Source organism: Miniopterus natalensis, chromosome 1, assembly GCF_054644295.1.
Source record: "Miniopterus natalensis isolate mMinNat1 chromosome 1, mMinNat1.hap1, whole genome shotgun sequence".
Classification (NCBI taxonomy): Eukaryota; Metazoa; Chordata; class Mammalia; order Chiroptera; family Miniopteridae; genus Miniopterus; species Miniopterus natalensis.
Genome location: NC_142081.1, coordinates 54,129,161 through 54,149,122, shown reverse-complemented (window position 1 = coordinate 54,149,122; position 19,962 = coordinate 54,129,161). Strand labels below are relative to the sequence as shown.

General features: G+C 39.6%; 1 protein-coding gene across 4 annotated transcripts in view; it reads left to right on the top strand.

Moving 5' to 3' along the window:
* SLC12A1 (solute carrier family 12 member 1) overlaps positions 1 to 19,962 on the top strand; it is an 80,289-nt gene that overhangs the window by 5,605 nt on the left and 54,722 nt on the right. The window contains exons 2-9 of one of the 4 annotated variants that reach the window (XM_087821629.1): positions 4,469 to 4,600; positions 4,749 to 4,824; positions 9,959 to 10,054; positions 10,578 to 10,673; positions 12,365 to 12,504; positions 14,213 to 14,323; positions 16,243 to 16,354; positions 17,887 to 18,014. In XM_087821629.1, the coding sequence (XP_087677755.1) occupies positions 4,469 to 4,600; positions 4,749 to 4,824; positions 9,959 to 10,054; positions 10,578 to 10,673; positions 12,365 to 12,504; positions 14,213 to 14,323; positions 16,243 to 16,354; positions 17,887 to 18,014 (891 nt within the window). Of the gene's footprint in view, positions 1 to 4,468; positions 4,601 to 4,748; positions 4,825 to 9,330; positions 9,427 to 9,958; positions 10,055 to 10,577; positions 10,674 to 12,364; positions 12,505 to 14,212; positions 14,324 to 16,242; positions 16,355 to 17,886; positions 18,015 to 19,962 lie in introns of all 4 variants that reach the window. The other 3 variants (XM_016211116.2, XM_016211108.2, XM_087821638.1) reach the window with 3 other exon arrangements.

Sequence of the window (19,962 nt, the reverse complement as noted above, 5' to 3'; positions counted from 1 at the left end):
CAAAGATTTTATCAAATGGTCTTTCTTTTTTCCCTTCTTTCTTTCTAATGCACTTTCTTTTACCTTCTCTGAATACTTAATGCACAGGTAAAAACGCTTAGTAAATAAATAATCATTCCCTAAAGCTATGCAATTTAAAATGCATTTGTGAAAGGTTGTGGGTCATCATTTATGGTAATGGAGTGTGAACAAACAAATTAATTCCAAGTATGAAGGAAAAAACTGGTTTCAGGCAGCCAGCATGAAACTTTTATTAGTCTTTGAGACTTTGGTCCCAAGAACATGGAGCAGCCAGGAGTCTGCTTGCCATTGATTATAGCTCACAGCCATGGAGTCCCCGCAAACCCTCTACCCGGAGTCTTGTTCAGCACTTTATAATTGCTCTTTGGGCTTGCAAAGGAGGCATTTATTAAGAAGTGAGACCAAGCTTTGCTTTGCCATGTCAGAACAGGAAGACAGCAAACATAGAAAAATGAATTTGCCTTAGAGTAAACTACTTCAAAGTAAGATTTTCAGAAAACCCAGTAGATTCATCCTCATTTGCAGTACCCAGGAAAGGTTAAGTAACTTGCTGGAGGACACACCCTGAATTAATTGCAGAGCCAAAACTGGATTCCAACTCTTCTAGTTTATATGGTGCAGCAGTGTGTCAACTCCCGCCTGAGCGTGGGCAGTGGAAATAGGGTCTGTACTTTTAAATTTACTATCAGACCTTTACAGTCAGTAGAAGAAATACATACATTCAAGGGTTTTTTCCCCCTCCAGGGTATGAATATATTTAAAACTTTGAAACTCCAGCAGTTTGAATGTATTTACGTGAAGGAGGGTTATACATCCAACATTGGCTTTATTTTGGAATAGTTGAGAAAATTATTGCCTTACTAATTTCCATATATGATGATGTCCCTGCCATGTTTTATAAAATATTCTTTTAGCTTTATATAGAGAGATAAATTGAAGAACTGTTAAACGTGACTAGGAGGGAATCAATCAGATAGAAATGCTCATTTAAGGGGAAATGTTAAATATACTTTAGCCTACTTGGTAAGATTTTTTTTACAGCCATTGGTATTCTCATTAATCCAGATCTAAGGGTCACAGTTACCCTCAGAGTTCATCAGAGAGCAGAGTAATTTCCTGGACCAAACACTCAAGTTCAGGTTTAATCATAAAGCATGGGTTTTATTCCCAGGACTGCCTTTATAAAGCAAGTAATTAAGGCTTTGTCTCATGGGGTCCCCAATTAATCCAGGAAAAGGAAATTGCCTTCTCCCTGAATGAATAACTGCTGATGGTCTGGCCATGGGATCTTTTTGTTCCAAAGCATATTAACACTTAGATAACAATTTTTAAATTAATTTATTTTCCAATTATGGTTGACATGCAGTATTATATTAGTTTCACTGTACAACATAGTACTTAGACATTTATATACCTTATGAAGTGATCACCCACCTGACACTATATATAGTTATTAACAATGTTATTAACTGTATTCTTCATGCTGTACTTTATATCCCACGATTATTTTTATAATGGGCAATTTGTACTTCTTAATCTGGCCATGGGATCTTGATTAACTAGAATATTGACAATTTTAAAAGTTTTTTCTCAAACTAAGTCAATAAGTGAATCTCCTAACCAAATAATCTCTACAACAGTCATGGACATTGTAACACATTTCTCAGTTCCCTGCTCTCATTGATTTTCCAGCTGTGGAAAATGAAAGTTGCATTTGATCCACGCAGCTGCCTTATGTGTGTAGAATCCTTTCAGAGAAAAGTTGAATATTTAATTGTCTGTTTCACCCATCTGTAATTGGCTGTGTAATATAGACATGTGTCATCCAATATGCTAACCACCAGTCACATGAGCCACTGAGCATTTGAAGCGTGGTTAGTCCAAATTGAGATGCACTGTCTGTGTAAAATACACCCAGATTTCAAAGACATACATAAAAAAAGAATGTAAACTATCTCATTATTATTTTTATATCTATCATATGTTGAAAAGATAATATTTTATATGGATTCTATTAAGTAAAATTTATTGTTAAGACAGTCTGTGATTCAGGTTCCTCCTACCAGGTGGGTGCCACAACTGTTAATGAATATTTGCCTTGCAAATATTAGAAATATGATATTCTACAGAAATTAAATATATTTTTAAAATTTAAGGGTTCACACCTGAACCCATGTTATTTTACTAATTTCTTTTTACCTTTTTAAAACTAGCTACTGAAAAATTGTGAATCGCGTACATACATTTGTGGCTGGTATAGAGCACAGGGTTCTGCTCTTCTAGTTCAGCCTCCAGTTCCATGGACTTAGTTTATCCATCATCTTACATTGATATAAACAAATGCTGTCAGCATTCAATTATCTGTGCAAACAGAAACTTAAGGATGCTTAAGATTAAAATATACCTCAGGTAATTCATAACTAAACTTTAACTGTTAATTTGTGTCCTTTGTCATTCAATTCCCCCCCACCCATGCTGTTTTAAGACAATAAAATAATCCATTTTGGGATTTATTCCTTTCCTTTCCCTTTTTAAATGTGGCCTGCACAAAGGAAACAGTGAGAAATGGAATACCCAATAGGGAAGAAAGAGAAAAAAATAGGAAGCAAGAATGAATAAGAAACTGTTATCTATTCCTAAGTGATAGGTGTCAGGTGGCCTTCAAGCCCACTTTATGGATTCAATACTGTTTATCGATGGCCTTCTGTGTGAGGCTCTCGGTGGGCGTTGAGGAGAAGTAACCCACGCCACCAGATTCCTTCAGTCACTTGATATACAATGGCTCTCATTGCATTGTGTTACGTTGGCTACCCAAGTGTCACATTAGAATCATGAAAAAAAGTCTCAAGTGAGAACAAAGTTGGGAGAAATCCTTACTTACAGGGAGAAGTACAAAAATATTCTGGAGGAAGGAGACAAGAAGTCAAAGTCAATTTGAGTAAACAGCCCAAATTAGGGCCAGTTTACGGTGAGAAGGCTAATGGTATATAGAAGCCCAAAGCAGCAAGAATCCTTGGGCATAGCAAGGGCGAGAACTTCGATCATCTCCAAATAAGGTTCTTATCATTAATATTGAATATTTATTTCATACCAGTTCCATTTTAGAAGGGAAAATGCCCTTGTCCAAGACCTCTTAGCTAGTAATGTCAGAACACATCATTCTAGGCTTAAATCAATTTAAAATATTTAAACAAACTAAAGCTGTTCTTTGATAATGGTAATTAAGTGCTGAATGAAAAGACTTCCCTAATGGACTCCAGACCCTTGCTGGGGAAGATTGCTTTGGGGAAGCATGCTGGGTGTGGTCTAACCACCAAAGAGTCAGGTAGGTGCCGGGTAGGCTAAATTAAGTGGATGCTCCTGAAGTTAATAAAAGTCATACCTAAAAGAGAAATTAAGGGGTTGTTTTTGAGAGAAACAGAGCTATTTCTTCCCCCACTGAATTCAGAGACTTCCTATAGACCAGGAAGGTCTTTCTCAAAATTAAGCCACAGGAAAATAAATAAATAAATAAATCAAGATGTTGACCTTTTTAAAATGTATATATTGATTTCAGAGAGAGGAAGGGAGAGGGAGAAAGTTGAAACATCAATGATGAGAGTCATTGATCGGCTGCCTCCTGCACGCCCCTCCCTGGGGATCAAGCCCGAAACCCAGGCATGTGCCCTGACCGGGAATCGAATGGCGATCCCCTGGGTCCTAGGTAGATGTTCAACCAATGAGCCATGCCGGTTGGGTGGTTTTGACTTTTTTATACTACTTACTTCTTATTTCTACTCAGCCTATCCTTCTGATCATGAGATTTCTCTCCTTCTGTACAATACCAGTAGCACAGCCGACAGTTCTGAGGCAAAGGCATATCACATCTAAAAGAAAGTTTTCCTACAGGAATAACATTCTTGTAGTTATAAGGTGCCTTTAAACCTTTCCTTAAAAAAAAAAAAATCTGTGTTATTTCATTGAATCTTCTTAAAGATACTCTGATGTGAGTAGAGAAGTTTTATTGTCATTTTTTTAGATGAATAAAATGAAGCCCAGAGAGGATAACGGAAGGGAAGGCCCAGTACTCTGGATTAGTAAGGAAGGTTAACTTTCAGGCCCTCTTACCAAGCCTTCTCAAAGACCCTCACTCTCTCCATAGACTTCCTCCCTTTACTGCATCCCTTCTCTCTTTTGTTCCTTTTATATTCCAGACAAATCCAAATCTGGTCATTTTTCCCTAAGGTACTATTCTCGACAGTAGAACTGCCCAGGTTCCCTCACCACAGCTGTAGTCTTGCTGCCTAAAATCACTCAGCTTCCCAGAACAAAAACTAATTATCTTGTTAAAATGTGTAAATTTCTTTTGTCTAAGCGTTTATGTCCATTGTTTTGATTTGCTCTGAAATTCTGATGGAGCCGTGTTTGTTGACCACATGCCGTGTTTTTGCTCTCGGTAAAAATGCAGAATGTGGCCGTGGCCCCAGGCTCAGCCGACAGGGTCGCTAACGGTGACGGGATGCCCGGAGATGAACAAGCTGAGAACAAAGAAGAAGAGAATTCTGGTGCTGTGAAGTTCGGATGGGTGAAAGGTGTGCTGGTGAGAAAGCTCCTATGTTTACAAATGAAGATAATCCATTCGATGTTCTAGTAGACTGTTCACAAGGCTTGAGCAGCAGAGTTACAGAGACCTGGCTTTGCCCCACTGCCACTTCTCATGTCCCTTTCAATGTTCCTTGAATCCGCAGGTAAGATGCATGTTGAATATCTGGGGTGTCATGCTCTTCATTCGCCTCTCCTGGATTGTTGGAGAAGCTGGAATCGGTAAGCATCTTTTTCTGCTCCTATATAATTTTTGATGTCTATTATCAGCTCAAGAAGCAATTTGTTTCACCATTAATGCTGAATGTGAGATGAAGGTCACAGAAGAGCATTTGGGCTCTTTTACTTTGCCTCTTAGACATGTTTGTCAGAGAGGAAAGGTGAAGCATTAACTCCCAGGAGACTGGAATTTTCCAGCTTGCCAACCAGATAAATGCTCAAGAAAATATTTCTATATTTTCATGGAGTTTTAGGTGTACAGGTATATAGATACACATTAATTTTAAATAATAGTATTCGTATTTGTGACATACTGACATTCATCAGAGTATCCCCCTTATGATTATTGGCAAAACTTCACTAAGTAAAAATAACTTGTGGAAAACAAGTGAAAATGTGACCTGACTAATAAAAACTCTGAACTGTTGAACATTTTCCAAAGAAAATAATTGTGTTACTTTCAGGTATCAGCAGTAAGAACACCAAGGTGAATAAAGTATTGCCAGATAGGAGCTTAAAGTGAGATCAAATGACTGATATTATGCCCAGAACACCTGCTAATTTTTCTAAATGGAAAGTGGATGATGTTGAAATTATTATGAGTGATTATTCAATGTTTTTACATATTATAATCCGTTTAAAGTAGTATTTCCTGTGGCAAATCTTTTTTATTGAGGGTGTATTAATAAAATTTATATGAAAAATTTATTTGAATTTTATCAAAGTTCCTGATTCAATGTGATAAAAATTAATGGTGTTCTACTCTATGTGTGGAAAATGCATTATGGATTCACTCTCGGGGAAGACTTATAAATCATTAGGATCAAGAACATAGAGGTTCGGATGTGCTTTCACATATTGTTCCAGAATGTATCTCAATTTGCATTCAAAAGGTACTTGGTCATAATTTATTGCTTTCGCTCCTCAAAACATATTGAGAATCATCAGAAGATGGAAAAAGAAAGGGCTGGGTTGTACATTGAAAAATTGGAACCAGTTCCCATAGTTTTTCCATGTTTCATGTTTGGCAGTTGCTGGGTTCCTGACAAAGGGCTGCTTGCTGGCTTTATGATGCATGTCAAATGAGTGCTTACAGCCGCAGGGTCCCAAATAAGTATATGCTGTTCCATGGAAAATCTGCATCTTAATATTGCCAAGTTGTTGCTCCAGGGCTTCATGCAAAATTAGGTTTTTAAGGGCAGTTTAGTAACTTATTGAGATCATCAAGAAACATTACTTTGTTTGGAGGTGTGAGCATAGCCAAGGGCAAAAGCAATTTTTTTTTAATGCAGCTTATTTAACATCCATATGTTTGGGCAATAATCTGAACTTTAATCAGTGCTTACATTACTCTTCATAGTCAGTCCTGTTTCATGTTTATTGCGAAACTGTCAAATATGAAGAATCCTATCTTCTGCTAAACTGTTTAATATACTTTCAGACATCAGTGTTGTTTTAATAAAGGCCTTTTACTTAAGTCGTTCAATCCTGCTTTAGAAGAGATAGAGTTCTACCTAAATGGGTGATAAATAAGTTTTGCACTACCCTTTCCTTGGAATGGAGGTGTTGGTTTTTTTCTTTTAATTCTCAGAAAATAGACGTTAGTGAGTAGTAGAAACTTATCACCGCCCTTACTCAGTTTTACCGACCTTTGCTCTAAACTTACAGTTAAATGAGTTCATTAAGTCGCCACCTGGGTCCCATCTGAGTTCCCTTTATTGGGGAAGAAAAGAAACAATACCTGTACAAGTAGTTCTTTTTTGCTTTGGGGATCTTTTGGAGAAGAAACCTGAATACACTAAGCCCAGGCCCTGGGAACAAAGCCAGAAGGAAGTTGGAGCCAGGAGTAACAGTGACTGAAGCCCTTAGGTAGCCATTCTGGGGTCATGAGTTTTGGCTGTCTTGTCATCAAAAGAAAATGGTAGAGTGAGCCAGTAATGCTGTCTACTTGTTCTCTGCCTGGCTCACTTTGGCTGGGGCCTGATGGTTTCCCATAAACTTAACCATCAGGCTGGAAAGAAGGGTGTGAAAAGCAGGTATGACCTGAAGCAAGTCATTTATACTCTGTGAGTGTCATTTTCTCATCTAAAAGTTAGGGAGCTGGATTAATTGTTTCCCAATCAATTATTTGAAGATAAATGCTAAGAACCTTGCTGAACAGACAGACACAAATTGAGACAGGCTGAGGGTAGTGCAGTCCTTTTCAAGCTGTGAGGTGAATGAGAATTACCTGGGAAGTTAAGTTATAAAACTGCAGAATCCAGGGATTCACCTTGAAAGATCTAAACTCAGTAGGTCTGGGCATTTTTAATAAGCACCGCAGGCATTTCCTGGAGCAGGTGATTAAAGGGCTGTACTTTGAGAATACTGTGAATCGAATGTTTCTAACCTGCCTTGTACCCTGGGATCTCATGTTTGTGAGAGAGAAGCAAATCCTTCTCTGTTTAAATGTATAAAATCTGTTTCATGATTTACACAAAATGTATGCAATGCCAAAGGATAAATTAAGAATTGTTGGAGAAATAGAGGCAAGGGGAAAATTAGGATAAAGAAAGAGTAAAATCAGAGTCGTTTTAATGCCCCAAATGCAAACTATATGGTTCTATACAGTTGCTGAAGTGAGCTGCACATTTGACATCACACATATTCAAAACAAAGTCAAGAGCGAAATGATCTGCAAAAGATGGAAAGAAATCACCTTCAGAGGTACAAAGGGCTGAGTCCACCTAGTGACGAAGAGGTGATGTTTTCCCCAGGATCCCACAATAGATATGGAAAATTTAGTGCAACTCTTTCTTACAACACCAAACTTTTAAGAGTGTACAGGGGCCAAAGCAATAATGGCCCACGTTTGCAGGCTGGGCCCACAGTTAGCCTCTTCCTACCGCACTTTAACCTGTAGAATCGCCCAGAGATTCTGCCAGAGCCAGGATCTAGCTGAGAGCATCAAAAGAGCCAGCCTCCTGTCCCTCGTTCCCATATCTGTCCTACCCGTCTTTAATCTCCCCAGCCTTCCGTTTCTCCCAGGCAATGTCCAGAGAGATCACAGCCTCTCTTGGCTGATGACCCTTCTAATCATCCTCGGAGCGAGAGAGCCTGCCAGCAATTATGGAGCATCTATTTTATGTCCGGGACAGTACAAAACAGTCCAGGCAAAAGCATCCTGGCTGGAGCCAGGGTGATTTCAGTGCCTGGGACCCCACAACTTCTCCCTGAATTCTGTGTCTCCCTTCATTGAGGGGGATATTGTAGTGGAGGAAAAACTGTTTTCCCTCCACCCGTATTAGGCTCATCGGCTGGAGCGCTGCAAGTTAGACGGACAAAAAGATTCACAAGAGAAAAGCAATCGGGAGGTTATTAACATGTGCAGTGAGAATACACAGGTGAAGACTCAGCAATGAGAAACTCGAAGGGGTGGTTAGAACTTGGGCTTGTACAGCACCTTCCCAAGAGAATGATACATTTTTAGAGAAGTGACAAGGGAAAGGAAAAGGAGTTTCTGGGTGGCCAGTGTGGGAAGGCAAATATATGGGGAAACTAATGGGATACAGGTTAAGTTTGTTATGTTCCTCTGGTGCCAATTCCAGCTGACAAGGGTCTAGAGTTGTCTCTGGTGCCTTCACAAATTTAGGCAAATAGAGGGAAGCATCTGCTTCTTCTCAATTGCCTTTATCTCAAAATAATCCTTAGCCTGGGGCACCCTTGCCTTCCTGGGGCACCACTCTCTTTGTCTCATATTCATTGACCTCTGTACCATAAGATTACTGAGGGCTGCTTTCTTCATTTCATTTTATTTGTTCCTTGCATTTCTCATGTTACCTAACACATAGCTGGATATAGAGTAGGCTTTTAATAAACAACAGTTATTATGACTAATGTGGATCTGATCACAAAGCAGTGCCACTTACAGCACTGTGTCCTCCGCACGATGCTAGCCACTTCACCCATGTATTCTTTTTCATTTCACTGCCATTTGGCTCCGAAAATAAGTAACTTGCAAGAGATCACATAGCCAGTGAGTGAAAGTAGTTCAATGTGATTCTTTCCACATTACTTCTCTGCCAGAGGAATGACTTGCTAGAATGTAGTAATTTTCAACTAGTACACAACCAAATGTACATAAAAAGATAGTTACCTAGAAAGATAAACATTTACTCTTTAGCTATATTAATAGCTTAGCATTGTGTAGACCAATTATTATATGCATAGGTGTCTTTAGGACTTCACCATCATCAATGGGGTTCCCGTTAAATTTTGATCAGCCATAGTGCTTCTGTTGCGTGCAACTTAACACTCCACATCTTAGCTCTTGAGTTTGTAGGATCTGTGCTACTTCCTATAGGCAGCAAACTTTAAAGCTGAGCACTTACTCTGTGGTGATTTTTAGGTCAACTTGTTAACTCCAGTGTGGTCCTTTGGTGATTACCCTAGACTTGTGGGCTTTTATGCAAACGATCTAATGGGTTGTTCCACCAATTAATTGCCTTTATTTTTCCTCTCCCAACTGAGGTCTTGGTGTGATTATCATCTGCTTAGCTGTGACAGTGACTGCTATCACTGGTTTATCCACCTCTGCTATTGCCACAAATGGATATGTCAGAGGAGGTAATTAAACTTGTGACCCACACGATCATTTGTAAGGTAAAGGCAACACAGGCTCAAATAGTTCACCAGTGACCTTTCTGGAGTGTTTTTGAAGGTAATCCAAGTTGGTTCCTCCCCCCACCCCCCGAGGCAAGAGAGATGCAAGAAGAATGGGGAAGGATTTAACCTTTGTCAACCTCTCAGCTTTCTCATTCAGGTTCCTCTCGAGCAAGAGAGAAGGTCAAATGCCATGTTTTCTCTTTTCACAGCCAGGGTAGTTTCTCTCCCAGGACACCAGCATAAGTCAACGTTTCCTTTTCAGGGCTGCAGTTTAGATTGTGTTTACTTTTGGAAACCATCCTTCATCATAATGAGCAGTTCTCCAACTTGATCTTTATGCCAGGCAAACCGGTTTCTCTTTAGCACAAAGGAACTCCGTTGGGGTCCAAGGCTTGGACATGAAAACCTAAACGAAAGGCAGTATAGTTGTGGCAATAGGGAATCCAAGGAGGAGAAGTAAAATGTAATATCTTTTATCTTTCATTGCTGACAGGTCTTGGAGTTCTCATAATTCTTCTTTCCACCATGGTAACTTCTATTACTGGGTTGTCAACTTCTGCAATAGCAACTAACGGGTTTGTGCGTGGAGGTAAAATTTCTAAGATATCTAATGCTCTCATCACTTGCTACGGGTAGGCAAAACTTTTTATATACATTTTTTTGATGGGAACAAGAAAGTAGCCCAGTGTTCTTGAAACTTGGTTAACTCTTTGGATGAGCTGGTTGCCGAAGAAACATTAAGGTACTGTGAGTAAAGTCCCAGTCCACTCTAGTCAGCTGTGGTCTCTCTTCTAATGGACACTCTGGCACATTGCAGGTCACAGTTTCCAGATGCTCAGATTCCTTGGGTAAATGCTCTATTTTTCAGGCTAGTCTACACTCCTCTTGCTGGTGTTTCGTGGAAAATCATTCCTGGACATGGCTTCAATTTTAAAGTTTAGTACATTTCAGGTGTTTCCTAGACCTTCGTGGAATGGGATCCTTTAGAACATTTCAGGCTTTTCATGGGGAGGCTGATCTTCTGTGACAAGAGTCAGACTGCTGCCTGCTGAAGAAGTACGGGGACTTCTTGAAGTACTGGAGCCAAACACTTTTTTGGGGGGCTTTTGCAGGTCTTGGAGTCATCATCATTGGCCTGAGTGTGGTAGTGACAACACTCACAGGTATTTCTATGTCTGCCATTTGCACAAATGGAGTAGTAAGAGGAGGTAAGCCAATTCATTTACTTATGACTGCAAACTTGGTTATGTAGTAGTGTCCAGAGTTGGTTTAATGTTGGAAGTAAAAATTGTATATTGATAGTCTCCAAAGCCTTAAAATAAAACAAAATAACCCAAAATTTAAGGAATAAGGCAAAATTCTTCTCCAGAAAAGACTTCCGCACCCCATTTCCCGCTATCAGACATGTTTATAAAGTAGAGAGTGAGCAGGTGTCTAGAAAGAAGGCATTGCTTGGCGCCTTGGACGAGCCCTGCTCGCTCTCCCCCAGGGCCCCTCAGTGTAGGTCTTCTCCAGGGCCCCAGCTGTCACTGCTGAATCTTCCTACTCACTAAGCCTCAAAGTTCACCCCAACACTATGTTTCCAGTGGCCAGCAGCCATGAGAAGAACTTTAAAAAGAAAAGAAAACAAATGAAACAAAGAGTTTCTTTCAAATTATCCAGGAATGGGCAAGCTTAAGTAGAAAATGAAGCGGCTAAAGTTTACCAACGTCCTACCTTTCTTGCTTTCCCTCCCAATTCTGCTTTGGCTCCTCAGGGTTTCTACTTGGGTATCTCACCCAGGTCTCCCCACCCAAACTTCTAATTTACCATCCTACCCACAACACACTTCCTCTCACAATTTCTGCCTGGCTCTCATTTTGACCAAGCCTTAGTAACTGGCTAGCCGATTTATTTAATGTAATCCAGACAAAGGAAATAAGGGGGATTTGCCCCACTTAGATAATAGGTTACATTTTCAGAGACGACTTTGACCCCTAACCCATAGGAGTTACCATAGTAGAGGAAATTCCTTTTCAGTAAAAGACTGTTTTGTTTTGGTTTTAGATACTTTGTTTATTGTCATTTCCCTATCAATTTTGCCCACCTCTAAGACTAGCTTGGTATAGGAAGTTATTAATTTACTATGGCCTGTGATAACATCTAGTTGTCCAGGCCTCTCAATATGTAGTCACTTTTACCTTCACTGACGTGCTCTCAGTTGAGCAGTTAACCAGCGCAGCTCTGTCTTTCATGTGCACAGAGGTGCCCAGCCATACTTAGAGCTACCTTTCCAAGGTCCGAGGGAGAAGCAGTTGTTCCAAACTCTCCCAGTCTTTCTTCCCATCTGTCACCTCCATACACACATAGTTATTTGGCAATAATCATGCCTTCTTGACCTAGAAACATTCAAAAAAACGCAAGTCTGATTTATAGAGTGGATAAAACACAGCACTCTACAGATACCTTTTTTACCCGGCAAATATGTACTAGAAAATTATAACAGAAAGGAAGTTAGAATAACAGTAATAAACTTCACCCAGTTCATTCTCTGCCTAGCCCTGCCTGTTCTTGGAAGTTTCAGATCTAAAATTTTACTTCAGTTACATTATTGATTTGAACTTTCCAATGGATTTTTACAAAAGACAAAGGGTTTTTAGTAAAGTTTGCTGTATTCTTATTTGTAACATTTGTGTATAATTCGGTTTCAATAAATTGGGTTTTATTAAGTCAGGATAGTCCTATTGTAGATAATATACAGAGTGCAAGGAAGGGTTAAGCTGTTCATTAAGGTGACACAAGATTCCTAAAATTATTAGGAAATTATAATATTTTTATTAGAATAATTAATATTTCAAGTGTTCTCAGATGTTCAAAATTAGTGGTTCCTCAATGTAAAACATATTCATTTCTGTTGCAGGTGGGGCCTACTATCTTATCTCCAGAAGCTTGGGGCCAGAGTTTGGTGGATCTATAGGCTTGATCTTTGCTTTTGCCAATGCAGTGGCTGTTGCTATGTATGTGGTGGGATTTGCTGAGACTGTGGTAGACCTTCTTAAGGTAAGTAAAAGCTTTTCTTTTTTTTCAGCCAAGTAAGATAATTTGGCTCAATTCATTTTTTCAGGGCACTAGGGCATATTATTATGGCAAGATGAGAGGAAATAGAGTTTATTCTGCAGAATGTGAAAGTTGGATATAATTGAAGGAGCCCAAGGCTTGACATCAGAACTGGCTTAGAATCCTGGCTCCCACATTTACCAGCTGAGAGATTTGGGACCAGTTCCTCTATTTATCTGAACTTTGTTTTCTAACTCTTTCATATGGGCTAATATTGCCCTATGCATTTCATAGAAATGTGGTACAGATAAAATGAAATAATGTACATGAAATACTGCATAAAATACAAACCATCAAGTAAATATCGAGTATTATTATCAGCAGCAATATAGTAGTCCCACCCTGTTCTCTGAGGATATGTTCTAAACCCTCCAGCGGATGCCGGAAACTATGGATAATACTGAACCTTATATATACTGTTTTTCCTACACACATCTATGATAAAGTTTAATTTATAAATTAAGCACTGCAAGAGATTAACCACAATAACTCAATAAAATAGAAAATTATAAGAATATGCTATAATAAAAGTTAAGTGAATGTGACCTCTCTCAAAATACCTGACTGTACTGTGCTCACCTTTCCACGTAAAAGAAGCACTAAGATTTCCCTTTGGCATGTCTGAATTTCCAGCATCACCACTCTTGCACTTTGAAACCATTAAGTAAAACAATGGTTCTTGAACACACACACCAAGATATCATGATACTTGGTCCGATAGAAGACTCCTGAGTGACTAACAGGCAGGCAGGTAGCATAGACACACTGGACGAAGGGATGGTTCACATCGTGGGTGGGACAGAGCAGGAGAGCACAGGGCTGCATCACATTGTTCAGAGCGGCACCTCATTTAAAGCTTATGAACTGTTTATTTCTGGATTTTTCCATGTAATAATTTTGGACCATGGTTGACAGTGGGTAACTGAAACCACAGAGAGCGAAACCACAGGTGGAGGGGGGGCACTACTATATTGACTATAGATTTCCAAACAGGAAGAAAGTCCAGGCAGAATAACACGGCAGAAAACTAGGCATTTCCTAGTGTAGGTGCCCCATCTGGATGGCATATATGTGTGTACGTGAATTAGCTGGTATATGACTTTAACTTCTAGCCCTCTTTTTGTAGTGGTGATAGCATTCACTGAATTTAATTGGTAACAGTAACTCTATTTAAAAATTAGATGAATAAGTGAGTGGGTTATACAGTTCACCAGTGCGCGCTCTTCGAGTCATGCATTATCTGCTTTGTGTAGTTTGTTCTTTAATTGAATAACACTTATGTTCCAATATTCACATTGGAAAACACTCATTTTCATTCCTCTAGGATTTCCCTGACACACAAAAATAACTAGCCATTCTTCTGAAACAAAACAGGCTATGTGTATGTACACACAGTTTTACTTAGTGCCATAATAGCTTCTACAGCTGTGGCTAGAATGAATCTCTAAGATCTCCAACTCTTAACTTTGGCTATCAATGTGAGGTTCTTTATCTTCTCACATTCATGAGCCCTGCATTTTTCTATTACCCTACATGGCCCCAGCTATTAGTATATAGTATCTCATCTTACTGTTAAATGATACAATAAAATATACAAGGAAAAAAATAAAAGCTCCATCTCTAACCATTTTTGTGATATTTTTTTTTCCAGGAGAGTGATTCAATGATGGTGGATCCAACCAATGATATCCGGATAATAGGCTCCATCACAGTGGTGATTCTCTTAGGAATTTCAGTAGCTGGAATGGAATGGGAAGCAAAGGTGAATTTTGCAAAATGAGGTTATCAACAGCTGCTGGCCGGGCCCAGAACAAATTGCAGGATAGAAGGAACCCCATATTTAAAAAGAATTGCTGTTATTACTTGCTATGGAAAAGTGGCAGGTTAGCGCTAGGTGGAACACCACCCCCTCGAAGCACGAGGTCCAGGGTGGTCATGACTCACACAGCTCCTGTGTGACGTGATCAGGCCTGTGCTCCGTCCTACTTTATGTATCATCACAGAGACACAGCCACCAAGGCTGGTGCCACTTTCATGCACAGATCCCTTTACGATCATAGCAACGGTACACGCTGGCAGCCTGTGTCTCTCCATCACACCCCTGGTAACCCTTTTCAGGGTGGCTGCGGGTGCTGAAACCCAAAAGAAATGGCAAGCATGTTGGGAGAAGGTAATAGAGGCAGAAACTATCATTCTCTGAGATCCAGTACTTCAGTAGCAAATCAGAGGGCGGCATGGGCCTTGGAACTAGAGAACACTTGGATTTAAATAGTAGTAAAACAGTTATTAAATTTCTAAATGGTGGAGAGCATGTTTTTTGCATGCTTCATAACTCCCTACAGTGGCTGGTATAATTGAAACTGAACTTATGTACCTGAAGATGCAGTAACTGGACTTCTCGCGCTGGCTGACAATGGAAAGATGGCCAAAGCCTTCCTCTTATAAAGCAATAGGAAACATTCCCACGTGGCACTTATTTATGGGCTATGCATTCACACATTGAACTGAAGTTGATTAAGTGCTTACATGTGCTGGGACTTTGCTAGGCACTGGCTACTTGGTTATGAATATAACAAGCACAATTCCTACCCTGGTTGAGTACATGGCCTATGAGTATATGAGTAATAATCAGGAGATAACCAGTACATATAAAACGGTAAATTGTAAAAGTACTATGAAGGCAATAAACAGGGCACTGAGACAGAAAATAACAGGGAATCTACTTTCAATGGCTTTATTCCCTGAGGACGGCAATGCAGTTTCACGGCAGTAGAGGGTAGAATTTAAAGCTCTGCTATCAAAATGCCTGGATTCAAATCTAGTTTACATCCATATGACCTTTAGTTAATTGCTTAACTTATCTTTATGCACCAGTTTCTTTATCTCTAAATGATGATAATATTACCTACTTCATATGGTTATTGGTGGTATTAGTTGTTTGAAAGAACACTGGTAAAGTTAAATTTGCAGCTGCTATATTGTAAGCCCTTGGTGAACGTTAGCTGTTATTAATGTAGATTCAGTGGTCATGAAAGGCCTGTCTGAGAGGGTAACTAAGGCTTGAAGGATGAGAGGAAGGAAACAGCTCTGCAAAGAGGAGAAGTGCCTCTTAGCAGATGGAACAGCATATGGAAATGCCCAGCCAATAAACACCTTGAAATGAATGGGAAACTAAAAAAAGACAATTTGGCCCGTCAACCTTGCGGATGTTTGTGCTGGGAACACATTGGCAGCCCAACATCAAACGTACTAATTGTCAGGAGAATTCTATAAGTCACTCTGTGTTCTCATACTCCTGCAGTTAGCAATGGGAATGGGAGGAGTCCACAGTGCTCTGCTAAAAAGGAAATAAACTCTATCAGTGTAACAACTCTGGGCTCCACTTATATTCCTGAGGACCCTGCAGTAAGTTACCTACCTAATACTTAGAATGACCTTGTAATGTCACCTTGAAGTGCCCAAGCACACATTCCCATTGAAAATGTAATATCTATACTGAGGTCAAATAGGGCTTATTAAGATGTCATTCTATAGGGATCCACTTATTACCTAATCTGAGTAGTAGAGTCTTAACTGGAACAATCAGACAGAGTCTTTCTTTAGTGGACAGCTAGCTTTCATGATTACGTGCAAAGTTGCTAAATAAATCTGATTTGGCCTCCTTTTGCTTTGCCATTCCAGGCTCAAGTGATTCTTCTGATCATTCTTCTCATTGCTATTGCAAACTTCTTCATTGGAACCGTCATTCCATCCAACAATGAGAAGAAGTCCAGAGGTTTCTTTAACTACCAAGGTACGTGTGACAAATGAGTTGCTTTGCAATAAATGGCTCTCCATTGCTCGCCTCCATCACCATCCCTGTGACCCCCACTCCAGCCTTGGAATCCCAGGGTGATCCAGGGCAGAGGCTGAGGTTGGATTCAGGAGAGACAGCCTGAGTCTCAACCCTGCTCCTTAGCAGCCTGACGGCTCCCCTAACATGTTTGTGTCTCAGACTTTTCTGGTAAGGTGTGAGTGAAAATAATAACTTCCTGAGGGGGTTTTTAAAAAGCAAATGGGATGGTGGATGTAAAAGCATTTTGAAAACCTTAAAGTGCTGGACAATTTGCTGCTGTTGAAAGAGTAGAAACAAAGTGCACATGTAAGGAAGAAGAAAGCTCAGGCCATTGGTTCAACCACAGAGAGCACTGAAGTCAAGCACAGTCATTTTTCCCTTGCTAGACTTTTCTGCACCTTGCTTATTAATAGCATTACCTAGTTAAGCATCAGTGTCAGGGTTTTAAGCATAAAAGGCTGTGGGAGTTAGGAGAGGGTCCTGTGACAATGCCAATGAGCATGGACTTCGACTTCCCTCCCTCATTTTCCTCCACTGACCCACTCTTTCCTAACTTTCCACTCTAGCTTCCTCGAGAATACACTGCTGAGATTTTAAAAATATTTCCCTTCATTCACTCAGTTGTCAGTATTCATTTCCTTCTTATATCACCTCATTGCTTTCCTTCTGACTCTTTTTCTTTGTAAGGATTGTCTTCTCTGCTTTGCACGTTCACATCTTTTTCCTCTTTATTATTTTCCCTCCTTCCAGCTCCTGCTGCTATAAATTTTCTTTCTTATTTTTACACTATTCCAGATTCTTGTTTTCATATTTTTCTTCCTTGTCTTCCTTCCCTTCCCTTTCTGTTTTTCTTCTAGATCATTTTCTTTTCATTTAAGTAACTTGGTGACAACCTAGGGGATAATATTATTTTATAATCTAAGCTCCTCATGATATTATCCTCCCATATATAAGAATTTGGCATAAGGATTTAAAATTCAATCTCAGCAAAGGGCGAGTAGGTCAGAATATTAATAGCAAAATTGTAAGGTAGGCTCAGACACGAGGTTCTTCAATTTTTTAAAAAAAGGCATAGGAAAGCAGTGTGTTAAGATTTTTATGCATGTGAGAATGTAGTTGTACATATACAGAACAGTGTGTATGTGTGGTACATTTGTGAGTGTGCCCGTATGACCATGAAAGAATTCTCCCTTTCCTCATTGTTCAGTCTTCTAGATTCAAAGAAATCAGGTGGCCTGGGTCTCCACCTGCACAAAATTTATTGATTTTTCAGGTCTCTGTTTTAGAGAGCTGAACCCTTGTGATATGCATTTTGACCTTTGACAAATATTACCATGAGGTTCATCAGAAGGACACCAACATCTTTGAGCTCATTACGTTTAAATTATAGGAACCCATTAGCATTTAGGGCTCTAGAAACCAAAGGTAACTTTATCTCCTACTCTGTAAAGAATGTCTACATGATAATTTTCTCATTATTTGTGTTGCAGCATCAATATTTGCAGAAAACTTTGGGCCAAGCTTCACAAAAGGCGAAGGCTTCTTCTCCGTCTTTGCCATTTTTTTCCCCGCAGCCACCGGGATTCTTGCAGGTGCCAATATCTCGGGGGACTTGGAGGTATGTGGTTTCCTCTGTCCTTGTAGCCCTGGGAGGTGGTGGTGCAGCTGGCAGGCAGCACAGGGAGCTATAGAGGTCAACAGTGACCATGTTTCTCTACAGCTTTCAAACCATAAAATTTCTGAAAGGTTTCCTGATTATTTAAAAATTTTCTTTAAGTGCCAAACTATCCTATTCCTGATAGTCCTTTCAAAAATCTTAATTGGTGATATTAGAAGGACAGAGTATGACCGTGTGTCACATTTCCAACAAAATAAATACACTTCAGTGAAAAAAATATCAGAACCACCACTTTCTCTTTTAAACACATAATGTGTAAGAACATTTAAGAAAAAAACCTAAACCAAAGACAAATTATTGCTGAATGCCGATATTATAGTCAGGATACATTCACTCGTTTAATTGGTATTTATTGAACACTCATATTATTCTATGTTAAGTACTGTAGGGAGCATTGTATTAGTTAGGATATTCCTTTGAATGTTTTGTTAAAAAACAAAAACAAACCAAAAAACCTACAGTAATTTTGACCTAAACAGGATAGAAATTTTTCTAGTGCACAAAAATTTGAGCTCATAGCCACCCAGTGGAGTAAGAAAGATCTGCTCCGAAAGGTAGCCCGGGAACCCAGATGACCTCCCTTGTTGTACCCATTCCCTTGGGGACTGCCTCATCTGCAAGGTCAAAGGTGACTGGTCATTTTCACGATCGCACTCCAGTCCGTGGGAAGGGGAATAAGGAAATAGAGGAGAAGCAACCCTTGGACCTTCAGTGGGTCGCTTCTGCTGACGTTGCATTGGCCAGCATTTAGCCAGAGGCCTTGCCTAGTTGTAAAGAAGGCTGGGAAATGCAGTCTCTAGCTGGGCTGCCATGTGTCCAGATAAAATTTTTGAAGGTTCTAATATTAAAAGAAAGAAATATTAAGAAAGAAATATTAAGAGAAAAAATATTAGGAGACAATAAACAGCATCTACCAGGCACACCCAAAGTAAAAGATACAGATTTTTACCTCAATAAATTTATAATCTACTTTGGAAGACAAGAAACATTTGCATGAGCCGTCAAGAGATGTATAAATGAAAACCGTATGCACTGCCAAATGGATTGCAAGATAAAAATAATGAAGAAATAATTATCAAGTTAAGAATGATTTCCTCACGGCAGTAACATTTGGGTGTGAACTGAAAGTAATGGCTAGGTACTGACTATTACTGAGAAAATGTACTTCAGGCAAAGACAAAAGAACAGTCAGGCAAGGGAAAACCTGGAACAGTGAGGGTCTCTCACAGTTTGACTGGAGAAGCTCTCATGAGGCTGGATAACCTTATACTGTAAGGAGAACAGCTCTTGGAGGGACATAAGCGAGAGGTGCTGGCCCTAGAGCATAACCCTGTGAAAGTGGAATCTTTGCCTTTGGTTTTGCTCATTGCTGCATCTTCGGAGCTAGTAAAGCTTTAATAAATATTTATTAAGTGAATGAATAAAGGTTTTAGGATTTGTTATATTAAGGACCTTGGTGCCACGGTAAATTCTTGAGCAGAGATACGGCATTAAAAAAGATTAGGCTGAGGCTCGGAAAAATAAAGTAAGTTGTTGGAAATGATTCAAGAAGTATGGCTGCTACATGAAATTTAGCTATGGATGTTGAGCTTCCAGTTTCTCAGATTTGGAAAAGTCTCAGATGTCACTAATTTAAGCCTCTACAAACTGTAAGTATGCATATGAATGAAAGAATACTATGCTTTTCTCAGACTCCTTAGAGACAATTTGTATTAGATGCTTAGTCAGTTCAGCTCAGCCAACACTTACTGAGCGGCTACTTACACTGGGCACCGGGGAAGCAAAGGAGAACTCAGTCCTTCCCTCCAGAAGCTCACAGTCTAAGGGGGAGACAGACTTACTCGAATTGAGGCATAAGAAGCAAAAACTGATCACGTGCAAGGTAAAG